The 27,665-nt window shown below is 35.5% G+C and overlaps 1 protein-coding gene across 1 annotated transcript in view; it reads right to left on the reverse strand.

Moving 5' to 3' along the window:
• CDKL5 (cyclin dependent kinase like 5) overlaps window positions 1-26,611 on the reverse strand; it is a 113,535-nt gene extending 86,924 nt beyond the window's left edge. Inside the window, exons 1-2 of the mRNA XM_008065469.1 lie at window positions 26,385-26,611; window positions 23,348-23,382 (exon numbers count right to left, since the gene is read on the reverse strand). Coding sequence (XP_008063660.1) covers window positions 23,348-23,382; window positions 26,385-26,448 — 99 coding nt within the window. The 5' untranslated portion in view covers window positions 26,449-26,611. The remainder of the gene's footprint in view (window positions 1-23,347; window positions 23,383-26,384) is intronic.
• Window positions 26,612-27,665: the final 1,054 nt, after the last annotated feature.

The raw sequence follows: 27,665 nt of genomic DNA on the forward strand, positions 1-27,665 counted from the left end.
ATAATAAAGATAAAAGCAGAAGTCAATGAAATTGAAAACTAGAAAACAATTGAGAAAAATAATAAAGCAAAAAGCTGATTCCTCCAAAAGATCAATAAAATTGATAAGCTTCTAGCAAGACTGATAAAGACAAAAATAATTAATACCAGTAATGAAACAAGAGAGATCTCTACTAATCCTACAGTCACTGAAAATAAATAAACACTACAAGCTCTATACTCACAAATTTGACAACTTAGAATGGGCCAATTCCGTGAAAATCAAACTACTAAAACTCAACCAAGATGAAATAAACTTACATAGTTCTATAATTATTATAGAAATTGAATTAGTAATCATAAAGTTTCCAATAAAAAATCTGCAGGTTTAGATGAGTTTACTGGAGAAATGTACAAAACACTTACAGCAGAATTAATAGCAATCTTACACAGTATCTTTCAGAAGTTAGAAGAAGAGCAGGAAACCAAAAAAACAGAGCTGCACAAATTTGCCAAACTGATCTTTGACTGCAAAAGGAACTCAATAGAGGGAGAACATACTTTTCAGCAAATGGTGCTGGGACAACTAGATATCTGTGGGTAGGTCTTTGGTCTATATCTCACACCTTGTACAAAAACTAACTCAAAATTGATCATGGGCTTAAACGCAAAATGTAAATTTATAAAACTTTTAGAAACAAGTATAAGAGAAAATCTTTACAATCTAGGGCTAGGCAGAGTTTTCAGACCTGCCACCAAAAATACAAGTCATAGAAGAAAATAACTAATGTGACCTTTCCAAAATTAAATTTTTTTTCTCTGTGAAAGGCACTGGTAAACGTAATTAATAAAACAAGCTAAAATCTGGGAGAAAATATTTTCAAACATATCCAACAAATGACTTAAATCTGGAATATACAAAGAACTTAAACTCAATAGTAATAAAATAATCCAATTCAAAAATGGAAAAAAGGCACAGATATTTCACTGAAGAAGATACACAAATGCCAAATAAGCATTTGAAAGATGTTGGCCAGGCTCAGTGGCTCAGCCTGTAATTCCGTGCTTTGGGAGGCTGAGGTGAGTGGACTGCCTGAGCCGGTGGGTTCGAGACCCTCCTGCGCAACTTGGCGAGACCTCATCTCTACAATAAATCAAAAATTAGCCGGGCGTGGTAGCGCGTGCCTGTAGTTCCAGCTACTTGGAAGGCTGAGGCAGAAGGATCACTGGAGCCCAGCAGGTCGGGTCAAGGCTGCGGTGGCCGGGAGCGGCCACTGCACTCCAGTCTGGGTAATGAGACTGTATGAGCTGGAGTGAGACTCCAACTCAAAAAAGAAAAAAAAGAAAAAAAAAAAAAGAAAGATGTTCAAGATTTTTAGTAATAAGAAAAATGGAAATTTACACTACAATATGATCACCTATATACCTCTTAGAATGGATAAAATAAAAATAAAGAAATAGTGACAATACCAAATACTAAGGAGTATGTAAAAAAATCACTCATACATTGCAGATGAGAATGTAAAATTATATAACCACTCTGGAAAAGAATACAACAGTTTCTTACAAAGCTAAACATTCATTTACCATACAACCCAGTAATTGCACTCTTGGACACTTAACCCAGAGAAATGAAAACTCATATTCACAAAAAACCTGTACATGAATGTCCATAGCAGCTTTATTTGTAATAGCCCCAAACAGGAAACAACCTAAAGATCCTTCGACAGGTAGTCCAACTGTGGTACCTCTATACTATGGAATACTACCCGACAATAACAACAAACTATTAGCTCACACAAAAACTTGGGTGAATCTGAAGGAATTTATGCTGAATTTGAAAAAAAAATATCTCAAAATGGGATAATACTGTATCATCCAATTTAAATAGCATTCTTAAAAATGACAAAATTAAGAAGATGAAGTACAGATTAGTGGTTGCCAGGAGTTATTGAGAGGGGAAGGAAAGGAAATGGCTATGGTTATAAAAAGCAGTACAAGAGATATTTGTGATAAACTTGTTCTATATCTTGACTATGGTGAATGCACAAATCTACACAAGTGATAAAATTATACATAACTGACCACATACAAACTGAGTGGACGTAAAATTGGTGAAATCTGAATAAAGTCGACAGATTATATCAATGTCAATTTTTTGGTTATGATATTATACCATAATTATGTAACACATTACTACTACTAGGAGAAACTAGTTGAAGGGTATAAGGAATCTTATTTTTACAACTACATGTGAATCTATAATTATCTCAAAATAAAAAGTTTAAGGGAAATAAAGCAAACTATAAGTGAAAATGAATGCAAAACAGGAAGAGAAGATGGCAGTGTCCAATCCAAGGTTTCAAAAGTTTTGTCATGCCCAATAGGTACACACATCTCATTAGTAAATAACTGTGATTATTCTTCGTGCTCACAAAAGGGTGTGTGAAAAGGAAATCTAAAAGACTCATAATTTAACCAAGAGGCTGGTTTTTTCAAATGAGAGTTTAAACCACCAGGGAAAGATACTGTGGAGTGACAGGTTTAATGTTTAAGTTGTCCCCATCTTCTCTTCTCCCCGTGCTTTGGAGTGAGAAAAAGCTTCTGATGAATAGTGGATTAGTTAAAAGAAGAAGCTACAGTTTTTTGTACTTCTGAAAGTAGTGAGTATATCTGTGATCTTGCTACATATAATTAAAGAGATTAATTTGCAGCAACTTGGATGGATTTAGAGTCCATCATACTCAGTTATCTAGCACAGAAACAAAGAACTGAGTACCACATGTTCTCACTCATAAGTGGACCCTGAACATTTATCATAATCCTACATGAAGGGAATTGGCAGTAGTAAGACACTGTTGGGGGGGAGACACATAATACTAAGTTATCTGATTCCAAAATAGGTGAAGTGAGGACCAATGGGAGGCCCAAATTTCACCTGTGTGATGACCACTTATGTACCTAACCCTGAATTGTACCCCACATCTTTAAAATAAAAAAATACTAAAACCTTCTTAATAAAGTCACTGCAATTACATTTCTAAAATTCTGATTCTAGTGTACTTTGCTTAAATTAAGATATACTAATGGAGAGTTGAAAGGGCTAGGAAAGATCAATGTAACTAGAAGTGCTACAAAAGGCAGACATGCAGGTTGTTCTCTTAAAACTTTATTGGATAAAGAACACTCTCTAGAACATATATGATGGACTAAACATACATTACATGCAATGATCAAATGTTAAGCAAGTTGGCATTTCTCGTTGTACAAAACTGGTAATGTAGCTGCTATGCAAAAACAAAAAGTATCATGCTCAGCATTTTCACCAATCATCTGTGATGAGCTTTAACAAAAGCATTTGAGGAAACTTAGATTTCTTTAACATACATTTTAAACAAATTAGTTACAGGGTGCTACTCAAACCTCTTTTAACCTTTCTTGCTTTCCAAATAAAATCTTAGTACAAACATAAAAAATGCTGGTCATTTCAAAAGACAAACCCATCACAGAATCCAAAGTCTGGATTGACGTAGGGCAACACCAAGAAATATCATTTACTGCCAAACTCATGTAGGCACATTTAATCATCCAGCTCTTAGCATTTCCTTAGTTTCTCACATTAGTGAGTACTGTTCACAGCATTAAAATTCTATCAGTCAAGGATTATTTATTACATTTGGGAAAATCATTCATATCAGCAATAGCATCACTGTTATAATCTATAAAAGAGAGAAAAAAATCTGTTAATCATAATTAACAGAACCAGAATTCATAATAGGATACATGGAAGGGGAGGAACATTTTAGAGAAAATAATATACTTTACTCTCTCAGTAGAAATCATGCAATATAAATATTATTGTGAACCATATCACAAAATCCATGAGAAAAGTTCAATTTGAAAATGATGTGTGTGTTATTTTATAATCTATGCTCATGAGTTTATATTGCATTTGTTTGTATTAATACACAACAAATACCACTCTTTCACATAAGCTGAGTATGTGAAAATGTGAAAGAGTGGTATCTAGGGAAGTGTATAGGACAGAAAAAGCCCTTACTTATACATCACCTAATAGAACTTTTATTCATAATTTAAATTATTTTAGTCAACCACTTCAAATACTAACAAGTACCTCCATTAGTCCCTCTTACTCCAGCCTTCTATCCCAGACATCCCCCAAAGGAACCCTGGGAGGCTAATGTCTTTGTGCCTGCTAAGTCTCATGACAGGCTTTTCAATACCAACTTCACTGGAGCAAAAGTACACTTTCTATTGCACCTTCCTTCTTTTGAACAATTGAGCGGAATCATGTTTTCAAGTGTGCATTGCGATCTCTAGGTGATCAGGCTGTTGCTGGCATGACTGCTGGCCTACCATGGCTAGTACCCAGTAGCTAGGTTTTGGGGGTTTTTTGTTGTTTTGTTTTGTTATTTTTTTAGAATTCTGCTTATCAGCAAGGAAATCAAAAGGCTATGCATGTTGAGTTAGAGATGGCACTTCCTGCCTGCCCCATTCATTCTTGCCATGCACTGTAACGCACAGTTTTGCTCATTTTCTTGTTTGTTATACCTGCAGAAGGAAGAATTATTTCTTCCTCCAAGAACTACCTTGTTCCCAGGAGGAGACATGGTAGAGAGAGGACCAGTTAGTTGAGGAGCCATTGGAGGTGTTCTGGAGACCTGTTTTATCACTCTCTTGATTATTTACATGATCCTTAATGCTCTTAAATAAGACAAAGTATAACTCAATGATATTCAAGGCAAGAGATATCAAGGAGCCAACCAGCATGAAGATGATGAAGAAGCTCTTCTCTGGGGGGCGAGAAAGGAAGCAGTCTACCTGATGTGGGCAGGAGTCTTGTTTGCAAGTATAAACTGTTCTTAGGCGGAATCCATGGACCTACCACTGGACCAGCAGGAAGGCCACTTCAAAGGTAAGACTTGAAGATAATACTGAAGGTACAGGTTTGCAGGAAGCCCCTTGCATTTTCACCTTACTATACTCTTCAACACCATAACTGAACTTCTTTATTTCAATTTTCTACAAGTATATCTCTACACTGACACCATCAGTTTGGGCAATTTTGAGTTATTCCACTTGCTTGTTCAACCTCTTTTCACATCACATGGAACACATGTGCCAGGTACAAAAGTGTGGGCACAGACACAAATAATATCTGCAGAACCTGGAAGTGCACATGAGAAATTGGGAAAGACTGGTCATAGCAGACATTTTCACAACCAGGCCATCAACAAAAGGCAAACTGCTCATCATTCCAGGCTGACTCAACTGCAGTCCCAGGAGAATTCAGAAAATGAAAAGGACTAGGAGCCACACCTTCCCTCCAGTTGTGGAGTAGACTTGAACTTTGCCCAGGAGTAGGCCTAAGGCACTCCAGTCATTCATGTTGACTGTTTGCTGCTCTTTTGCTTAAAAGGAGTGAAGTAGGAACGCCAACTAATTGCACTCCTTGGACAATGAAGTAAAGTGAAAAAGTAAGCTAAAGCAATTAAAACTTTTTGTCTAAAGTTCAAAAGTTCACTACTGTTTGGTACCTTCCTCACTCCTTCTCCCTAATGAAAGAAAATTGCTGACACCGTATAGAAGTTTATGTAGATTCATATATCTATAAGGATGTACATATATCTATCATGGGACAAGTTACATCAATGGGAAAACAGAATAGACAAATTTAAAGTCTTCAATTCCAGAATAATGCAATCCACAAAAATAATGACTCAACAACAGAAACTGAATTAACAACTCATACTCATGTACTGACTGATTCATCTTCAGAAGAATTAGGGCCAACATCCCCCAAATAGATAATAATATTCATTAAACCACTATTTACTTAGAGCCTGCTAGGTACCAGATACTTTAATATTAGGCACTGGTTCCCATTGGTGAGTAAAACAGAATTCCTGTACTTGTGGAGTTCACAACAAACTAGGGGAAACAGATAATTAAAAATGCAGTATTTTGCTAAATCTAAGACAACCAATTGTAAGATAAATCATTATTTTACTTAACATTCAGCAAGGAATCATGGCACCTAGTATTAAGATGTATCCTAATTTCAGAAATGTAAGGAAAAATGTGTATCTTAGAATGAAGAAAAAAGGCAGAACAAATGAATATATAACTAAAAGTTTAAGAAAGTGCCAAGAAGAAAACAGATAAGAAGCACTGACAGAGGATAACACATGGAAACCCAGACCAGACAGGATAGCATCAGTCAGGCCGAGAGTGAGAAAACTGTTGCATGTAAAGAAGCAGCATGTACAAAGATCTTAAGGGGGAAGAACTCACTGTGCTCAAGGAATTAAAAGGCAAGCAGTGAAGTCACCAGGTACTTGGCAAAGGAAGAGGTAGCGCAGCCTGAGACTGATGTCATAGGGACGCTACCTCAGGCGTTCACTTGGCAGCAGCAGAGAAGCCCAGGGACAGAAAGCGAGATTATACAATACTGTGAAGCTGGGCAAAATTGAGGCCATGGGAGAAATTATGAATTGCTATTCAGGAGCTCTAGGGGATAGTGGAAGGGTTGGGAAAGAATGGATCAGGTTGAGGAATGTACTGAGCAGTACAAGGACGAGTATCCTGTGCTAATGAAAGGCCAGTGAGTTTTGGTGGTGACAAAAAGTGAAAGAAGTGTCAAGAACAATGGGGCTGATCCTGAGAGTCTCTGGGGGAAGGAACAGGCAATCAGTCCTGATGCTGTGGTAATAAATGCTTTTGGTGAATGAAATGGCATTTTCCATGGGTAGCTGCCAGCTCAGTTAGCATAAAGTAGCAAGATCAGGACAAAAAAGGAGCTGACGCTTCCTCCTCATATGGGAACTGGAGGTCAAGTCCCTGCCAACTGGAGTCCCAATTTAAATATTTATTTACTGAATATAAACCATCTATCTTCAGTTAAACTGTTAGCATATAGAAGCTTTTTTGTTAAGACTGTATTACTGATACACTGCACTCATTCTTACCAATTTCTTCTGGGATATTGTTATAACACATGAAGAGTTTTTTTTTTTTCCAGGAAGAACAACACTGATAGCACCCACTAATCTGCCGAGGGGGATGGAACTTTGCATGGTATATAACTCTTAAGCATGCCACTACTGAAGACCTACTAGTCTTTATCCATTTCCTCTCTATAGCCCTTATTTCTGTATAAGAAAGGTCTCTAAGCAAAAGCATAGTGAAGTTTTTGCCTATAATTCAGAGTGTGCTAGACAAATAGATCTTATCTTAAAATGAACCACAGCTAACTGATTATATGCCAAAATATTATTATTATTTTTTTTGAGTTGGAGTCTCACTCTGTATAATTATTTTCAAACAAATACTTTTAGTATAGCAAATCATTTTAAAAACAAATTTTATTTAGTATATTAAAATAATATTCATAATAGTTAACATTTTAATTCTCCCTCTTCAAAAGAAAACTTTAATTCCCAAAGACAGATATTTATTTTAAGCAAATGGTAAAATTAAAAGAAAAAATATTTCTTAAGTATGTGAATTTGTCAACTAATAAGCAGTCTGAAATATCATATAGCTAATTTGTTTCTAAGCTCAGTGGCTGTCCCTCACAGTAGATACAGGGAGAAAAATAAACTTAAAACGACTCCTAAAAATTAACAAAATCTACCATGTCTCAAACATTTGAGGTTGGTTACAACTATTATCCAAGGATGAGAACCGAAGCCTCCCCAAAAGAAAATTTTTAGCAAGTAATCAAATTATAAGACTTTAAAGTATACAAAGTACTTTCTCAGTTGCTTCAAAACACATTTTAGCCAAATTGATCTCTATCTCACAGATTCTTAAAGTAATACTATTAAGCTAAAGTCACCAAGATCTACAGCTTATAATTAATACATTCTTCAAGGTTAATTGAAAATATACCTTTGGCAGCATAAGAGTTCTTCTGCATTTATCTCATTAGTTTTTCAAATTTAAACAGTGCATAGTCTCTAGAGATTTCAAAGTGCCTTAGAAAATTGAGTTACTTCTTCAGAAACAAGTAGGTGAAATAATGAAGCAAAGAATCCTAGAACCACTTTAGCATGATTTATAGGAAGTACCTGATCTAAAAAAAATGCTGTAGGGGAAAAAGAAAATAAACAGGTATGATAATTATAAGTTAATTTAGGGTAAAGTTACTAGCAATGTGCAAGAACTATAGAAGTTCTTAAGTTTTCCAAATATTTTGTTTTGAAAAAGCTCTCACTAAGCACATGAAAATACAGAGATCTGAAATTCAAAGGGATGAAAATAACTATGAGTGAATCATCTCAGCTAAGCAAATGGTTCACAGGAAAGTTAAAAACCTCTTGCTGAATATTATTTTTAAACTGGACGAGATAATTCCAATTTTAAAATGTAAACGTAGAACTTCCAGTTTCAGTTCTACCACATACAGCGCTTGGGTATTATCATTCCTGTCCTTACCAAAAAAAAAAAAAAAAAAAACCCAAACCCTAACAATTGAAAATCAGCAACTTTTCTTAGTCCTGTCAGGGAATTAAGGTCAGAGGGCAAACCAACTTCCTGAAAACTAGAGACAGTCAAAGATTGAGAAGCACATCTAATATCAGCTTACGTGGAGCAGAAGGCACCAGAGTTATCCACTGGAAAATTCAAATGATAGAGTTGATAAAGGCTAAGTGAGACTAGCCCACAAATGAGAACTCTTGGGGACCCAAACTTAGGAGGTCCTCTACACTCATGTGGCTTTACCTCCAGGAATCTCATCAAGGTTCTGATTGTGAAGATCCAAGAAAAAGCTCCTCCCCTTTTATGTAAGAGGAAAGGAAAAGTAACCATATACCCAGGGGTAAGATCCAATAAAAATATCCTGTTCTTGAGGATTGGCAGTAGTGGGAAACTGCCAGGGGAGGGAGGGTGCGAGATTGGCAGTAGTGGGAAACTGTCAGGGGAGGTGGCGGGAGGGGGGGCACACCTCACCAACAAGAGTACCTGCATAATGAACATTTGTATACCTAACCCTGAATTGTACTCCACATCTTTAAAATGAAATTAAAAAATTAAATATATCCTCTCCTTTTCACAGGGAGAGGGGAAAAGCAACCATTCTGAAATATGCTCAGGGGAAAAGTAAAAGTTTTGAAATAAGCTAAGAATGTTCTTTATAACTAAGGTCAACACTCTAGAGAAAATTTACCAGAGCCTTATGTTTCCTGGGAGAAAGGAAATAAGCCAAATACAGCCCCCCTAGCCTTCCTGTTTCACTTAACAGAAGAAAAAAAGGGATAGGGGAAGAGGGTTAAGAAACACTTCTGAAGGTTGTAGCCAAGGACTTAGGCCCAACAAATGACTGAGATTACAGAATGCTTTCCCTTCTCCATATCCTTTCCATCATGTCAACAGGGCTTCAGTACAGTAATAGAGGAAACTGAAGCCTCTGGCAGCTACACCTACAACATTAAACATGGCCCAATTTCTAGCTAGATTAACACGAAACTTTACACTATTACTTAATACAGCATATCCAGCTTAAAAACACACACTCACACACACACACAAGGCACGCAAAAAGTCAAAAACAAAACGAAACTAAAACAAAAAAAAACCCCACAATCTGAAGAGACAAAATAAGCATCAGAACCAGATTCAGATATGGCACAGACTTGGGAATTAACAGATAGGGAATGTAAAATATCTATGGTTGACATGTTAAGGACTCTAGCCAGGTATGGTGGCTCACACCTGTAATCCCAGCACTTTGGGAAGCCGAGGTGGGAGGACTGCTTGAGCACAGGAGTTCAAGACGAATCTAGGCAATGTAGTGAGACCATGTTTCTACAGAAAATGAAAAAAATTAATCAGGCATGGTGGTATGTACCTATAGTCCCAGCTACTCAGGAGGCCGAGGTGGAAGGATCACCTAGGTCCAGGAGGTCAAGGCTGCAGTAAGCTGTGACTGTGCTACTGTACCCAGCCTAGGCAACAGAGTGAAACCTTAACTCCAAAAATAAAAAATAAAAAAAAAAAATGTTAAGGACTCTAATGGAAAAAGTAGACAACATGCAAGAACAGATGGATAATGTAAGCATGCACAATTCTAAGAAAGAATTAAGAGAAAATGCTAGAATTCAAAATAACTAATAAAAATAAAGAATGTCTTTAATGAACTCATCAGTAAATTGGACATAGCTAAGGAAAGAATCAGTGGGCTTTCAGCTATGCTGATAGAAACTTCCCAAATTAAAATGCAAAGAGAAAAAAGAATTTTAAAAAGCAGAATAGACTATTTAAGATTATGGGAAATTTTTAAAAAATATAACATATGTACAATTGGAATACCAGAAGGAGAAAAATAAATATTTGAAAAAATAATGGCAAAGAATCTTTCAAAATTGATGGCACTGACTACATATCCTAGAAGTTCAGAGAACATGAAGCAGAATAAATATCAAAAAATCTTCACCTAAGCATATCATATTCAAACTACAGAAAACCAAACAAAGAGAAAATTGTGAGGGGGGAAACAGAGGAGGGAAAACTTACCTATAGGAAACAAGGATAAGAATTACATCTGACTTCTTGCCAGGAATCATGCAAGTAAGACAGTAAGTGAAATATTTATAAAATGTTGGAAAAAAATATCTACCTAGAAGTTATTCATTGAATTTATCCTTCAAAGCTGAAGGAGAGTTTCAAAGATAAACAAAAACTGAGTGAATTTGTTATCAGTAGGCATGCCCTTTAAAAATGTTTAAAATAATTCTTCAAAGAGAAGGAAAAATGATATAGGTAAGAAATTGGGTTCAGATGTGGTGGTGGCTCCCACCTGTAAACCCAGCACTTTGGGAGGCTGAGGCATGCGAATTGCTTGAGTCCAGGAGTTTGAGACCAGTCTAGGGAGCATAGGAAAACCTTGTCTCTATTTAAAAAAAAAAACCCAAAACAAAAAAACAAACAAAAAAACCGAGCATGGTGGTGCGTGCCTGTGGTACCAGCTACTTGGGATGCTGAGGTGGAAGGATCACCTAAGCCCAGGAGGTAGAGGCTGCCGTGAGTCATGATCGTTGTGATCATGCCACTGTACTCCAGCCTGGGAAAAGAGTGAGATCCCAACTCAAAAAAAGAAGAAGAAAGAAGGGAAACTGGGATCTACAAAAAGAAAAGCAGCACATCAGAGAAGAAATAAATGAAGTTAAAATGAAATCTATTTTTCTTATTCTTAATAGACAACTGTTCAAAAAAATGACAGTAACAATTTATTCACTGATACAAGTAAGTGAAATGAATAGCAGCAATTTGTTACAAGGGATGAGAGACAGGAATTTAAAAATTCTAGTGAAAGGCACCCGTACTATCCAAGAAGCAGTATACAGTTACATGAAAGTGGACTCAGACAAGTTGTACATGTACACTGCAAACTCTAGGGCAATGACTATTAAAAAAAAAAAAAAGGCCAGGCTCGGTGGCTCAGCCTGTAATCCCATGCTTTGGGAGGCCGAGGTGAGTGAATTGCCTGAGCCCGCGGGTTTGAGACCTGCCTGGGCAACTTGGTGAGATCTCATCTCTACAATAAATAAAAAAAAAATAGCCAGACATGGTAGCAAACACCTGTAGTTTCAGCTATTTGGAAGGTTGAGGTGGAAAGATTGCTGGAGCCCAGCAGGTCGAGGCTGCAGTGGCCAGGAGTGTGCCACTGCACTCCAGTCTGGGCGACAGAGTGAGACTCCAACTCAAAAAAAAAAAAAAAAAAAGCTGAGCATGGTGGCTCAAGTCTGGAATCTCAGCACTTTGGGAGGTTGAGGCGAGCGAACTGCCTGAGGCTGCATGTTCAAGACCAGCCTGGGCAACATGGTGAGACCTCGTCTCTACAATAAATCAAAAAATTAGCCGGATGTGGTAGTGTGCACCTGTAGTTCTGGCTACTTGGAAGGCTGAGGCGGAAAGATGGCTGGAGCCCAGCAGGTTGACACTAGGGTGGCTGTGAGCATGCCACTGCACTCCAGCCTGGGCAACGGAGTGGGACTCCAACTCAAAAAAAAAATAGTCGGGCGTAGTGGCTCATGTCTGTAATTCCAGTATTTTGGGAAGCCAAAGAAGGAGGACTGCTTGAGCCCAGGAGTTTGAGATTAGCCTGGGCAACATAGCAAGTCCACATCTCTTAAAAAATGTTTAAAAAAATGCCAGGCATAGTGGCATGCACCTGTAGTCCCAGCTATTTGGGAGGCTGAAGAGGGAGACTTGCTTGAGTCCAGGAGGTGGAGGATGTGACAGAATGGGACCTTGACTCAAAAAAAGAAATTAGAAGTATAGTAGACATTCTAAAACAGGAGAGAAAACGGAATTATATAAAATGGTCAGTTAAAACCAAAGAAGGCAGAATAGCCAACCCAATACTGAAGAAGAAAAATAAAGTGAGAAAACTGATACACCTGACTTTAAGACTTACCTTGAAGCTACAGTAATCAAGACAGCACGATACGGGTGAAGAATAGACACATAGATAAATATAACCAAACAGAGCACAAAAATAGACTCAACACAAATACAGTCATTGGATCTTTGACAAAGGAGCAGAGGCAATCCAATGGAGAAAGCAGTCTTTTCAACAAATGGTGCTAGATGTCCATATGCAAAAGAAAGAATCTAGACACAGATCTTATAAGTTTCACAAAAATTAACTCAAAATGGATCACAGACCTAAATTTAAATACAAAATTATAAGACTTCCAGAAGAGAACCTAGAAAATCTAGGTGACCTTGAGTTTGGTGATGAATTTTTGGATGCAACACCAAAAGGACTGTTTGAGAAAGGAAAAACTGTGAAGTTGAACTTCGTTAAAATTAAAAACTTCTGCTCTGCTAAACATGCCATTAAAAGAATGAAAGAATATGCCACAGACTGGAAGAAAGCATGTACAAAGCACATATCTGGAGTGTTACCACTAAAAATGGCAAAATAGGGAAATCTAGGACTTTGTCCCTCCACAGAAACAACTAATGAGCTAGAAAAACGTATCAGAATCAATTTTTTCAGAACTCTGCAACTACTCAAAAATTTACAATAACCAGGGCAAGACTTGGGGAAGGAGGCAGCTCCTTTGTGCTAATGCTGTGTATTTTAAACTACCCATCTACTATCCCTCACATACCATATCCACGGCAGATGAGGAGACTAGAATAGAAGGCAACTTCCTCAACCTGATAAAGGACATTTATGAAAAACCCACAAGTGACATAATGCATACTCAATGGTAATAGACTGAAAGCATTCCTCCCTAGATCAGAAACAAGAAAAGCACATCTACTTTCACCACTTCTATTCAACACAGTACTGTAAGTTCTAGCCAGAGCAATTAGGCAAGAAAAAGAAATAAAAGGTGTCCAACTCAGAAATGAATAAGTAAAACTATCCCTAGACATAGATGATATATATATATACATAGAAAAGTCTACAGAATCCACATCAAAAAAACTATTAGAACAAATTTATCGAAGCTGCAACATACAAGATCAAAACACATAAACCAGTATGACCCAAAATACTGAACATGTAATTATCATATGACCCAGCAATCATACTCCTAGGATTTATCTAAAATAATTGAAAACAAGGACTCAGAAACTTGTATATTGATAACTATAGCAGCATTATTCACAACAGTCAAAGGTGTAAACAATCCAAGTGTCCACCAACAAATGAATGGATAAACAAAATGTAGTATATACATACATTGGAATATTTTTTAGCCATATAAAGGAATGAAGTTCTGATACATGAGACATCATGGATGAATGTTGAAAACACCAGGCTAAGTGAAAGACACTAGATATAAAAGGACAAATATTATAATATGCAAGTTACATGAAATATCTCAAATAGGCAAAAATCATAGAGACAAAATAGATTAGAAGTTACTAGTACTGGGGTTGTAGGAATTAAAGAGTTATTGCTTAATTGATACAGAATTTGTATGAGATAATAAAAAAATGGGAAATAGTGGTGATGGTTACACAATATTGTGAATACAATTTATGCCTCTGAACTGTACTCTTAAAAATAGTTAAAATGCCCAGGTGCAGTGGCTCACACCTATAATCCCAGCACTTTGGGAGACAGAGGCAAGAGGACTGCCTGAGCCCAATGGGTCCAAGACCAGCCTGGGCAACTTGAAGAGATGTCGTCTCTATAACAAATCAAAAAATTAGCCAGGCATGGTGGTATGTGCCTATTGTTCCAGCTACTTGGAAGGCTGAGGCAGAAGGATCACTTGAACCCAGCAGCTCTAGAGGGTGCTACTTAGCTCATGAGCATGCTACTGCACTCCAGATCACATGACAGACCGAGACTCCAATTCAAAATAAAAAGTTAAAATGGCATATTTTATATTACATAGATATTTTACCACAATAAAAAATAGTAACATTTCTATATACTAACAATGAACATTCCAAAAAAGAAATTAATAGTAAGCAATTTCATTTGCAGTGGCATCAAAATGAATAAAATACCTAGGAATAAATCTAACCAAAGACTGAAAGACAAATATCCCGAAAACTACAAAATATTACTAAAATAGAAGTTAAAGAAAACAAATAATTAGAAAGGTCTCATGTTCATGAACTGGAAGAATTTATAGCTAGGATAACAATACCACCCAAAGCAATCTACAGAGTTAATATAATCCCTATCAAAATTCAAAAAGCTTTTTTCCCAGAAATTAAAAAAAGCCAAATCTCAAATTCATATGGAATTGCAAAGAGCCTCTAATAGGTGAAATAGTGTTGAGAAACAGCAAAGTTGGAGGGCTCACATCTTCCAATTTCAAAATTTACTACAAATTGATAGTAATCAAAACAGAAGTACAGCATAAACATAGGCACATAGCCCAATAGAACAAAACTGAGATTCCACAAATAAACCCACATGTCTATGGCCAACTGATTTCCAACAAAGGTGCCAACTCAGTAAATGTGGAAAGAATTATCTCTTCAACAAATGGTGCTGGGATAACTGGATATTCACATGCAAAAGAAGGAAGTTAGAACCCTATTTCACACCATATGCAAAAATGATACAAATGTTATGAGAAATTACTTAATGGGTACAATGTACAGTATTTAGGTGATGGTTACACAAAAAGCCCAGACGTTATTGCTACACAATAAATCTATGTAACAAAATGACACTTTTACTCCTTCAATTTGTACAAATAAAAATAAATTTCATGAAAATGCTTAAAAAATTGTAGAAACATTAACTCAAAATGGATCAATGACCTAATAAAGATAAGAGCGAAAACTATACTACTATACTATTAAGAATAAAACATAGAGGTAAACTTCATGACCTTAGATTTGGCAATGGTTTCAAAAACATGAGTAAGAAAAAACAGACAAGTGAGGCTTCATAAAAACGTAAAACTATGTGCATCACCATAGTTTCAACTATGCCATTTGGGGAAGTTTCTAGGATTTTGGGCCCTCTAACACTCAGAGGTAAACAGAGGTTCTCACTACACCAATCTCATTCAGTCATTAGCTAACAGTGCTCATTCTGTTCTTATCTTTGTGACAGTCCTCTTACAGGGTTTTAGAAAATGCCCCACCCCCATTACTGACATAAGTTTTTCCTAAGCAGGCTTCAATGAAGAATTTATTGAAAAAAGGGAAAGGTTTCACACTATACTACCATTTTCTTTCAAATTTACCTCTCAAACTATATTTTAAGCTTCCTGACAATAGAACACATCTTTATATTTGCTAATTAATTCATATTAGACTAAATTCCTCAAAAGTGAGAATTACACCTTACTGATTTTTGTAGAGCCAGTGTTTCGCTAAATGCCTGATATTTTGTAGGCATTCAATAGACTTTTTTTCTTACACAGATATTTGGTTGAATTTTGCTTTATAATGCCATGCCTAGAACACAGTGCTTTAAGTACAGGAGGTAGTAAAAAAATAGCTGATTTTTAAAAAATTAAAATGCTTTAGTATATGAAAAAAATCTTTAAGAAATACTAAAGTTCAAAAGTATTATAGAATATGAACTATATCTCCTAACTATATAGTATTTCAGGGTTTGGTTACTTTTTATATAGGAAAAGATCACCATGCACTACTTTCTACTCAATGTTTTCAACAAGTAATAAGGAACCATGCTTAACTACTTAGGAGTATTCACTATAAGGGCATTTGTTAATCAGTGACTATATACTTCAGGCCTATATTTGTAAAAATTGGTCAACACTCATTTTTGTTCATGAAGTTTTTGAAGAAAAGCAGCATTAAAGAACTAGTATAAATCACATAAGCACAGATGTTTATCAGAGCCTAATGAAATTACTCATCTTAAGAAGGCATAGAAAGAATGCTCTCTTCTTTGAACTAATTAAATTTTTATGATTAGCATAAAAGGGACTTTAATGTCAAACTACAAATGTACAATAAATGATAACACTGACTTAAATTAAAGAACTGAAAAAATAAAGGGTACAGTAGAAAGTTGTTGAAGAGCAGCAGGGACTCAGTCCCTGTGGAGGGTATCAAAGATAATCCCAAGGATTCCAATGTAGTAAACTGGAAAAGCATTCCAGCCAACTCATCCTCCAGATGAGCAGGGGAAATGATTTAGAAACCAAGATATCGTAAAGAGGTAAAAGTTTTCTGTGTAGACAGAGCTAGTACTGGCTAATTTTACTATGACCATTCCCTCTCCCATTTATTAAAAAACTAATATACAAAAAATTAAATCCAGATTGGCATGATAAAGGTAAAGGCATTCAGGAAGACTGCAAAGGCCCCAAATTATTCTAATTCCCTAAATAGGTCAGACCAGCCTGAAGGTGACACATGAGCCATTATTCTTTTTATTGATGAAAAGACAATAGAGATACGGATAGTTTTTCCTATACCAACAGTCTAGCTAAATCTGAAATACCCAATATTATAATACAAATAAGTAGAATTTTGGTAAGACTTTTTTAGTGTTCCAGAGACTATTTTACAAATAATTGGATCAGCAACAAAAACCAGGTCAAGAGCAGAAACCACACAGAAGTAATGGTTCTATATGAGTGCCTCTCTAAGAGGAAACAGAAGATCTATTTTTCCCCATTAATGATTCCTGCTTTCTTTTATCCTGACCTGAAGTCCACTTTAACATTGGCATCTCATTAATCTCCATAACCTGCAGTAAATTAATGTCATTTAAAAGAGAATTACTTAAAAATTATTATATTGAAAATAATCAATACTGAAATATTTCTAATTTCTTACAATACTTATTAAAACACCCAAGCCTTTCTATAATTTTTTAAATGCTAGAAATTTTGCACCCTCATCTTAGTTCTATTTAAGCAAGGAGGAAAGTAATGAGGAAGTAAACAATATAATCCCATATATGCCATTTTTCATTGTTGCCTTATCTCTTTAATTTTGTTTTTAAAAATTTAATTCACACGCAAGACCTAAAACTAAAAGTTAAAGGAAAATGTTTATTTTATTTAATACGGAAAAAACTTAAAGTTTATTTTGTTTTAGTAGAAAATAACTGTATGGTTTTTAGATGGCAGTCATTTGCCCAAGGCGAATATATTCCCAAATAACTACAGATAATGTTATATTAGTGATCATTTATTGACTTTTCCTCAACTATTTTCTTAAAAGTTTGCTTGTTTGTTTTTAAATTATTATTTTTATCTAAAGCAGGATTTATTTATTTATTTATTTTATTTTTTTGAGTTGGAGTCTCACTCGATCGCCCAGACTGGAGTGCAGTGGCCGCTCCCCGCCACCGCAGCCTCACCTGCTGAGCTCCAGCTATCCTTCCGCCTCAGCCTTCCAAGTAGCCTGAATTACAGGCATGCGCTACCACGCCCAGCTGCTTTTTTGATTTATTGTAGAGATGAGGTCTCGCTGCCCAGGCGGGTCTCGAACTTGCCGTCTCAGGCAATCCACTCACCTCAGCCTCCCAAAGGCGTGGGATTACAGGCTGAGCCACCGAGCCCGGCTTAAAGCAGAATTTATTGAGAGGACAGAAAAGCTCCCACAGTGGGAGGGGACCGGAAGGGGTTGCCCTTGTTTTTTTAAAGTAGCCAAATTCTCTTCAGCTTTTTTATGGAAAGACAAAATTAATCTGAAAAAGAATCAGTAATTCACAATGTATAATACTTGCTAAAAATGAAGCCTATGGCAAAAGATAAACTGTGACAATTAAGAAATAATAAATAGCCAAGAATGCCTTTTAAAAGAGTAGGACGGTAACTAGTGAAATTTAATCAAGTCTATTCTTCCTACTACTACTTCCTACTATTCTCAATCTCAATTTCTCAGCTCTCAAAACAAAAATTTTCTCTATACTCTTCTTAAAATCTTGCAATCTGGCATTCAACACATCATTTCACTTAAATAGGTCATTAACAAATGGCATTGTTAAATGAAATGCATTTGTTCATCCCTCAATCCTCATTACCTTGGATCTTTTTATGAATTTTTACACTGTGGGCGAATACTATTTTTAAAAATCTTTCTTCCTTGCTTTCAAGAGGTCTGCCTACTTCCTCCTTTCAGTCTTACAATTCTAAACATCGCCTTCACTCTGCTCTGTACTGCTTCTTGGGAAGTCCATTTCATTTCATAGTTCCATCTCATGTTCAACTTAGCTATTTTTGGAGTGAGATCAAAGCCTAGTTTCACCACTTATCAGTCACATGACCTTGGACCTATTACACAGACCTTCTGTGACTCAGTCTTCTCATTTGTCAAACGAGGATAAAAGCAGGGTTGTTCTGGGAACTGAGACATCTAGTAGTATCTAGTACATGGTAGATGCTCAATGTGTGGTATTTATTAATATTAGGTTTTATATTCTACTGGCATTTTTATTCTTTATTATTAAAGCCAAACTCATTATTTCTCCCCCAAAATCCGCACCTTTTATAAGTTTTCCAGTTAGATACCAAAAGTTCTTCTAGTTTACCATATTCAAATCTTTGGGATCATGTTTGATCCCTCAATGAGGATCACGTCCCTACTATCCATAAAAGATCTCTACTGCATTCTTCATTTTTGGTTCTCTAATTTAAGTCAATATTATTATTTATTGAACGCTTATAGACTGTATCCCAATATTGGATGTTCACGGCTTTATACAACTAGCTATCTCAATGGCATATATCATCTACTACTTCAAAACAAACAAAAACTTCTCATAAGTCAACAACCACAAGAAAAGAACCCTCCAGTCTCTGTCAGCTGCACAACCTCTCTTTCCTCAAGTTCTAACTGAATCTCCCTATTTCAACCCCATTTAATTCTCTCTACCCCTATCTTGTTGTGAGCATGACCTTTTGGGGTTTCTGCCAGGAAAAACATGCCTCCTATCTCAAAATAGGCAGGCAAATAAAAAGATAATCAAGAATGCATATCTTTAGGGTAAAGGTCCAAACCAGAACTTCTTTCAAATGTAAGTAGTCATAAGGAGTCATAAAAAGAAGCTTAATAGTTACTGCTAATAGTTTTCATATACATGCAAAGATGTTTATACAATAATAAACAAAAGTTGTCAAAAGAGTGCAAGCTATATGTTTTTCTTTTTTAATTGGTAGCATTTATTTCAGTAAATTAAGAAGTATGGTCTTTGTCCTGGATTAGCCCATCATCATTTTGTATGTACGAAAGGAAAAATATGCCTGTTGATAAGCATGACCTGTTAATTCTTGCCAACAGTACACAGATTAAAACAGTGACTTTCATTCAAACTAGTTCAAATATAAAATATAAATAAAATATAAAACTATTTAATTATATATACACTTACAGCCAACCTTTTAAAAAAGATACCCTATTTATGCATAAGTAGTCACACAGACCTGATTTACACATTTTATAAGCATTTCACTAAATTTTTTAAAGGTATGCAAAATATATTGGGTGATTATTTTGAACTATAGCACAGTTTCACAGTAATTCATTTGTTTGTTCCTAAAGCATATATCTTACCAGAAGCATTAAATTCTCCATTTTTGGAGAATGGAATATAGATTTGAAGGTCTGATTTTAGCTGCAAAAAGGATATACTATAACAAGTCTAATGACTAACCAGTTGCAGATTCTAAAAAGAGTTTTATCTTACTCTGAGATAGGCGCTCATTTACGCTTTAAATTTTCCATACAATGATATATTTTTCAATGTATGAAAGGAAAAAGCAACAATACTTATAGAGCTGGTCTGTGAGTCTCTCATTTAGTGAAGGACAGGAAAAAGAGAAATTTTTTAGAGGCATCTTATTTGCTGTAACCTCACTAGTTATTTTTAAGTATCTAGTTTTCTATCTCTTCAGTCAGGTCACTTATGAGGGCAAGGAAACTATGGCTTATTTACCCTTTTAACTCCAAGTGCCCTATACATGGCCATTAAAAATCAGAGTTCACATTCAGAGTTGGTTTCCCAAGAGCAGAGATGTGCATTCTCATCTACTTTCACTCTGGGCCCATCTTGCTGGCACTAATAGTGTGCGTTATGAGTGCCAGGTACATGTAGCAACCATATTTCAACCAAGTAAATGGAAAGATAAAACAATATATTCAACTATCAAACGTTCTTCTTACATAAAAGGCAGAAGAAAGACAAGGTCAAAGGAAAGTACAAGGAAAAGTACAACAAAGACTGGGAAAAAACATTTGGACTATTTGCATTATATATATATATCAGACATATGTATATGTGTAATACATATGTATGCATGTGTGTGTATATGTGAGATACATACATACCTAAGAAATTCTTGGGTTTTAAAACTCAAGACTAGGATTAAGAACTGAAGCTTCCATTTGCTATTTTATATAAATATAGCCATAGCATAAGATGAAGTGTTTTGTTCAGAAAAGAATTCAATGTAACTTGGAAACTAATAGTCTATTTCCCCCAAGTAACAGCCCCACCCAGGAATTTTTTTAAGCTTCAGAAACTTATAACTAAAGGCAACTCAGTAAAAGCAAAGCATTTCATTAGGGAGCTTTACATTTCTTTAATTTCAAACTGCAGTATTGTTTCATAACAAGGTATCCAAAGTGCTAAATTTATTTTGATTATATTTAATTTATTGTTTTAAATTCTTAGTCATCCTTAATCAAGAACCAATAGTATTCCAATCATTTTTGAGATTTTTTAAATTTTTTTTTTTGAGTTGGAGTCTCACTCAGTCACCCAGACTGGAGTGCAGTGGCTGCTCCCGGCCACCGCAGCCTCAACCTGCTAGGCTCCGGTGATCCTTCCGCCTCAGACTTCCAAGTGGCTGGAACTACAGGTGCGCACTACCACACCCGGCTAATTTTTTTTTATTTATTGTAGAAATGAGGTCTCGCCAACTTGCCCAGGCAGGTCTCGAACCCGCGGGCTCAGGCAATTCACTCACCTCAGCCTCCCAAAGCGCGGGATTACAGGTTGAGCCACCAAGCCCGGCTGAGAATTTTTTTTTTTTAAGAGACAGAGGCTTGCTCTGTCATTCAGGCTGGAGTGCAGTAGCACAATCATAGCTCACTGTAGCTCAAGCAATCCTCCTGCCTCAGCCTCTTGAGTAGCTAAGACTACAGGTGTATGCCACAACATCCAGGTAATTTTAAATTTTATTTTAAAAATATTTTTGAAGAGACAGAATCTCAGTCCAGGCTAGTCTTGAACTCCCAGTCTCAAGTGATTCTCCTACCTCGGCCTCCCAAAGTGTGAGCCACCACCTCCTACTCATTTTTTAATAATTTGCTGGCAAAGAAGTCTTCAGATAACTATTATTAACATAAAATACTCCAAATACCCAGTTTCAAGAATAATAGAAAAGCCATTGCACCGAAGTAAAGGATCTGTGATTTAAAGCACAGAAATATATCATCTGTCATTAAGCCTTAAACCCAAAAGGGAGGTAGTATTTTGTACAATAGGAAAGGAAAAGCAAACATGCAAATTATATCAATGTTATTTATGTATGTATACACATACATATACATAAACCTATATATTAACAAATGATAGACTCAAGAGTTTAAATATTTTGGGTTAAATTGCTAAGCTCATCCCAGACATAAATTATATAAAATATCACACAAGAAACCTAAAACCTTGGTCTTAACAAATTATACGCAAAAGAATGAAGCTAAATAGTAATACTCAGAATATGTATAGCATAAAAGAAAAATATTTACGCTAATGTTTGAAACTGTTATAGTTTCAACATTTGCCATGTTTAAGTTACTCTGTAAGTAAAACATGCTCATCACTGAACAACAACTATGGAAACTTCAAGTAACTTTCCTGAATAATTTGTGATTATTATCATAGTCAAACTATAATAAGATTCATTTCAAGGGTGACCAACTAAAGTCAGTAATCATAATCCTACCCTATTTGCTCGTAAGTACTTGAACATAAATCAAATTTGTCATTATCTCACTTTCTTCTTCCCATCCTACCACCTTTCTCTTTTCCCATTAGGCAATTTTTTTACGTGTACAGTCATGCATCACTTAACAGGGATATGTTCTGAGAAATGCATCATTAAGCGAGTTTATCATTGTATAAACATGAAGCATATTTACATGAATATGGATGGTATAGCCTACTGCACACCTGGGTTAATGGTGAGTATTAACCTATTGCTCCTAGGCTGAAAATCTGTATAGAATGTTACTTCACTGAGCACTATAGGCAATAGTATTATATGTGTCTCTGAACATATCTAAACATAGGAAAGGCACATTAAAAATACATATTATAATCTTATGGGACCACTATCGTATATACTGTCCACTGTTGACTTAAACGTTGTTATGAAGTATATGGCATAAGTTAGTTTAAAAAAATAGCACGATTGCAAAGCGCTAAGGACTACTTACCATGATCAAGCTTATGCAAAAGTAATCTCTTTTTGTCTGGGTATCATATTAACTCTACTTCATTAAGTATCGTTATTATAACCAGACAATTTTCATTACAGGTTGAGATTCTCTAATCTAAAAATCCAGAATCCAAAACTTTTAGAGCACTGATATGATGCCACAAGTAGAAAATTCCACACATAAGTACTTAACACAAACTTTATTTACATAATTATTATTTTAAATATTGTATAAAATTAACTTCAGGTTATATGTATAAGGTGTATATGAAATATAAGTGAATGTCATGTTTAGGCTTGGGTGCCAACCCTAAGATATCTCATTATGCATATGCAGATATTCCAAAATTAAGAATACTTTTGGTCCCAAGGATTGAGATAAGGAATACTCAACCTGTACATGCACATAAACAGAACTGCATGCATTGGTTTCAAAACAGTTAAACATATACAGCTATTTTCCTTTTTAAAACTATTACTTGCCTTGTGTCTGCATTTAAGTACAACTCCATAGGCTCCTATAATAAAAAAGAAGTAAACAATCAAGGGCATGTATACAAACTACACCTCTTAAAGTAATCAAAGTTCTGCTATACTTACATTGCCTACCAGTTTTATAATAACAATTCATAAAATTACAGCATTCTATAGCAACAATGCAATAAACCACATAAAAACAGATAATGGATATTTTATTATATATTTATTATAAATAAGTTGTCTCCCCCAAGTATTTTTTAAAAGTTTCTCTTTTTAAAGAAAATTTCACTTGAGACATTTATAATTTAGGTTTACACATTTGTAGAGACAAGATTTGGTCATAAGAACTTTGAGAGAACATGAAAATTAACTCAAAAGGTTCTAGGAAACTTAAAACTTAAGAGCTAATGATACCCCAATAATAAGCTCAAGCACAGAGCCTACCAAATATTGTATCTGTCTTAGGAGAACATTTAAATCTTCCTCTAGGATACTAGAATGTCTCTTGTGTACTGGCAACACAGTACAGGCCTCAGTATCACAATTAATTAGTAGGAATTGTTACAGGCACTTCCACTGTCTTTGGTGTATTTTGATGAGACTCATCACTACCTTTCAGATTACTTATCATATTATCTATGTGATAAACTTTTCCTTAGAGGAAGAACACAGGGTTAACAGGAAGGGACTCAGGACACTGAGGTTAAAGTTAACGTGTCAAAAATCTAATTAAGAGAATCAAAATGTAATTAATATATGACAACTGAGCTTCGTAGAAACGTCAAGAACATTGACATCAGCAGACAAACAAAGCCTTCATGCATCTATGAGAAGGGGACTTCAGGGAGACAAAATTAGGAAATGTGTCTCCAACAGAGTCTAGTGGCCCTGAACAAGTCACCCTAATTTTGTAAATGATAGATGAATCTTATTATCATAGTTAGGGTGGAACCAGCCATTGTAACCCTCTAACTTAACTCCACAATAACCAGGTAATTATCCAATCCTCATTTAACTATTCATGATCAGGTTTTCTATGGGGTAGAAAATGCATTGACTAGTCTACAGGAATGTGACATTTGCTTGACAGATTCTTACATACTTAAAATATAAGGGGGGGAACCCCAAAAAACAATTTTTTTTTTGAGGGAGGGCCCCTTGTAGTACAGACTTCCCCTGCTAGGAATCCATCGGAATCAGTGTACCAGCTAGAGTCGTTGTGAGAGGCTGCGTTCGGCTTCAATAAAACTTTTTTGGACATTCTTTCAGTGCGTTTGCCCATTTTATGACGGGTGATTACGAGCAAACCTGCTCACACTGTACTGAGTGTTCAGCAATTTTTGCCCCAAAATGGCATGACCCCATCCTCACTCTTCCTATTCACCCGATCTCACCCTGAGCTACTTCGCTTTTTTTATGTTGTTGTGTTTTCCCGGATGAAAAAAGTCTTCAAAGAGAAACATTTTGCCAACGTGGAAGAGGTGAAACAAACAACAGAAGCACTAAAAAGCATCAAAATGGACAAGCTCAAAAACTGTTTTGAGCAGTGGGAAAAGTGTCTCAACAGGTGTACTGCATCAAAGGGAGAACACTTTGAAGGTGACTGAAGTTTAAACATGTAAGAACAAATACACAATTTTTTTATAAATAAATGACTGTTTATTTTGGGTCCCCCTTGTATATGCATTTCTTTGCCAAAAATCATGTGAGGTGGTTTCCAAATTTAAAAATATACAGTGATGATGGCTCTGATTACAACTTAAACTAATACTCTGCTATATATAAACAGTTTAGTAATTTTGGATCAATCCCTGAGAAGATGATCACCTATGAGTATACTGAGAAAAAGAATGTTACAATTCAGAAAAACTTAGGTCTAGAATCTGGGACATCCGAATCTTGTACCCTATGTGCTAACCTTCTCTAGTCATCAGCTTTACTAATTGCAATACCTTTGAAAAATAAACAAAAAAGGCAGCTATTATAGAGCAGACAGTAGGTAAGACATTGAGAACGAACTTTTACCTAATTAATATCAATGAAAAAATGGAAAAGGAGTTGATCAGCAAAGGAAGGAAGACTCATTTTTCTATGATTTCAATTTCAGTCCTTGAAATAAGCACTCAATGATAATAGTTCTCTATTTTAATTGTTTCTATGTATTTGAAAAGGAATTACCAACTTAATATTACAATAGGTAAATTTTTAAGACTTTTGTTAGAAATTCAAAATTCATTTGAAAGTTCAGAGATATGAAATTTTTTAACATTGCTTTAAAGATATAACTGCTAAGAAATCATAATTATAGTCACTTATCCTTTGTTAACAGAATCATTTATCAAAATTTCTATAAAGTTATCCTTGAGAAAAAAATTACTAAGCAGAAACAATAAGGAATGATGACCATTCTAGGAGTCACCTTATGAAAAATGAATTACCATATTTCATCAAATCAAGGATATCATTGGTTATAAGCATTATTTTCTGTACTATGAAGAAAGAGAAAACGCTGCTATTAAACCATGACATGCTATTGATTATAAGGTACATTCTGATTTCAAAGATGTTAAAATATGACCAAATTGTGTGCCTCGGAATTTATCAAATGTGGTTTGTCATTTTCAAAGAAACAGAAGCATTTTGTTCATTTATTTATCATGTATTAAGTAAAATCTAGCATATACAAATAAATTTTAAGTTATTCAAAATATGCCCAGCTGTTATAAAAGTAAAATGTTACCAAGAAAAAGAAATGTAAACTAAAGAAACCACGATTGTTAATAAAGAGAATGAAATGAAGCCAGTTTTAAGAAATCTTTGATTTATTCAACTTTAAAGGGCTTTTAACTGCTATTAACTTTTGATTGGAGAGTAAGATTCAAATAGTTTAAGAGTAATTTTATTTTTAATATTTTCCTCTTAGATACACATCTGAATTGATATAGGTTAAATTAATAGGATGTGAATTAGTAACTTTTGTAGTGGTAAGTATAACTGTACATTGCTCAAAAATTCAAGGAATGCAAATATTCCAACTTACCTTCACCTACAACCCCAAGGATCTCAAATTTATTCATCACATTACCAATGTTAGGAATCTTCATGAAGACAAACTCCTCTTTTGATGCAAGCCACAGAACATGGCACCAAAAAAGGAACTTCCAAGAAAGTTGTGCAGTAAGTAGGAAAAAAAATGTCCAAAGGAAGAAATTCGCACTGGTTGGCAGGAAGTTTCACATATTTGTTCTGATCATGAAGCATTAAATGGTAACCTGAAAAAATAAACACAATTAAAAACCGTAAGTTTTACACTGAAGTACTCTAATAACTTATCATACCTTTCTGAATAGTTCTTTTAAATCCATTTAATGTTTTATATGTTTAAAAAGAAGAAGAAAAAGAACCAATAATAGGAGGGAATAACTCAACATGGAACAAACACATACAACCAAATAAGCCTATGTTTGAAATGAATACATTGAAGGGGACCAGGGCAAAATAATCAACCACAATAACTTTGAAAACAGTATTTTGCCGGGCTCGGTGGCTCAGCCTGTAATCCCGCGCCTTTGGGAGGCTGAGGTGAGTGGATTGCCTGAGCCTGTAGGTTCGAGACCCGCCTGGGCAGCGAGACCTCATCTCTACAATAAATCAAAAAATCAGCCGGGCATGGTAGCGCATGCCTGTAATTCCGGCTACTTGGAAGGCTGAGGTGGAAGGATCGCCGGAGCCCAGCAGGTCGAGGTTGCGGTGGCCAGGAGCGGCCACTGCACTCCAATCTGGGCGACAGAGTGAGACTCCAACTCAAAAAAAAAAAAAAAAAAAGAAAACAGTATTTTAACTATCTACTCTCCTCAAGCTAAAATCAAAAAGAAATATAAACAAATACTACATTCTACTTAGATATTTGCTTTTACACAATGACATGAAAATTCTTTATGTATATTCTAATCTAGGATTGAGCACATAAGTCAATATATCATAAATAATGAGACCTTAGTTTCTTGTTCTCATAAAAGGGAGTTAACAAATATGAAAAGGGGGAAGGCTTGGAGTAGGAGTTAACAAAATAAGTTCAGTTTTTACTATATAACCCTGTAGAAATAGATATTAATGTGTATGTAAATATATACACTCACATATATTCCCCAGCTCTGTCTGATGAGAAGGCCTAGAAACAATGATACCTCAGTAGCCATGAGCATAGCTGGTGCTCCAAAAAAGGAATCAAGAGGTCCTGGGATAAATGGCTGATTCCAAGGCTAGGGCAGAAAAAAACAATAGGAGCCTAGGCTATATTCCTATGGTGCCAAAAAGTAAG

Source organism: Carlito syrichta, unplaced genomic scaffold (assembly GCF_000164805.1).
Source record: "Carlito syrichta isolate Samal-C Ts95f unplaced genomic scaffold, Tarsius_syrichta-2.0.1 Scaffold308488, whole genome shotgun sequence".
NCBI lineage: Eukaryota > Metazoa > Chordata > Mammalia > Primates > Tarsiidae > Carlito > Carlito syrichta.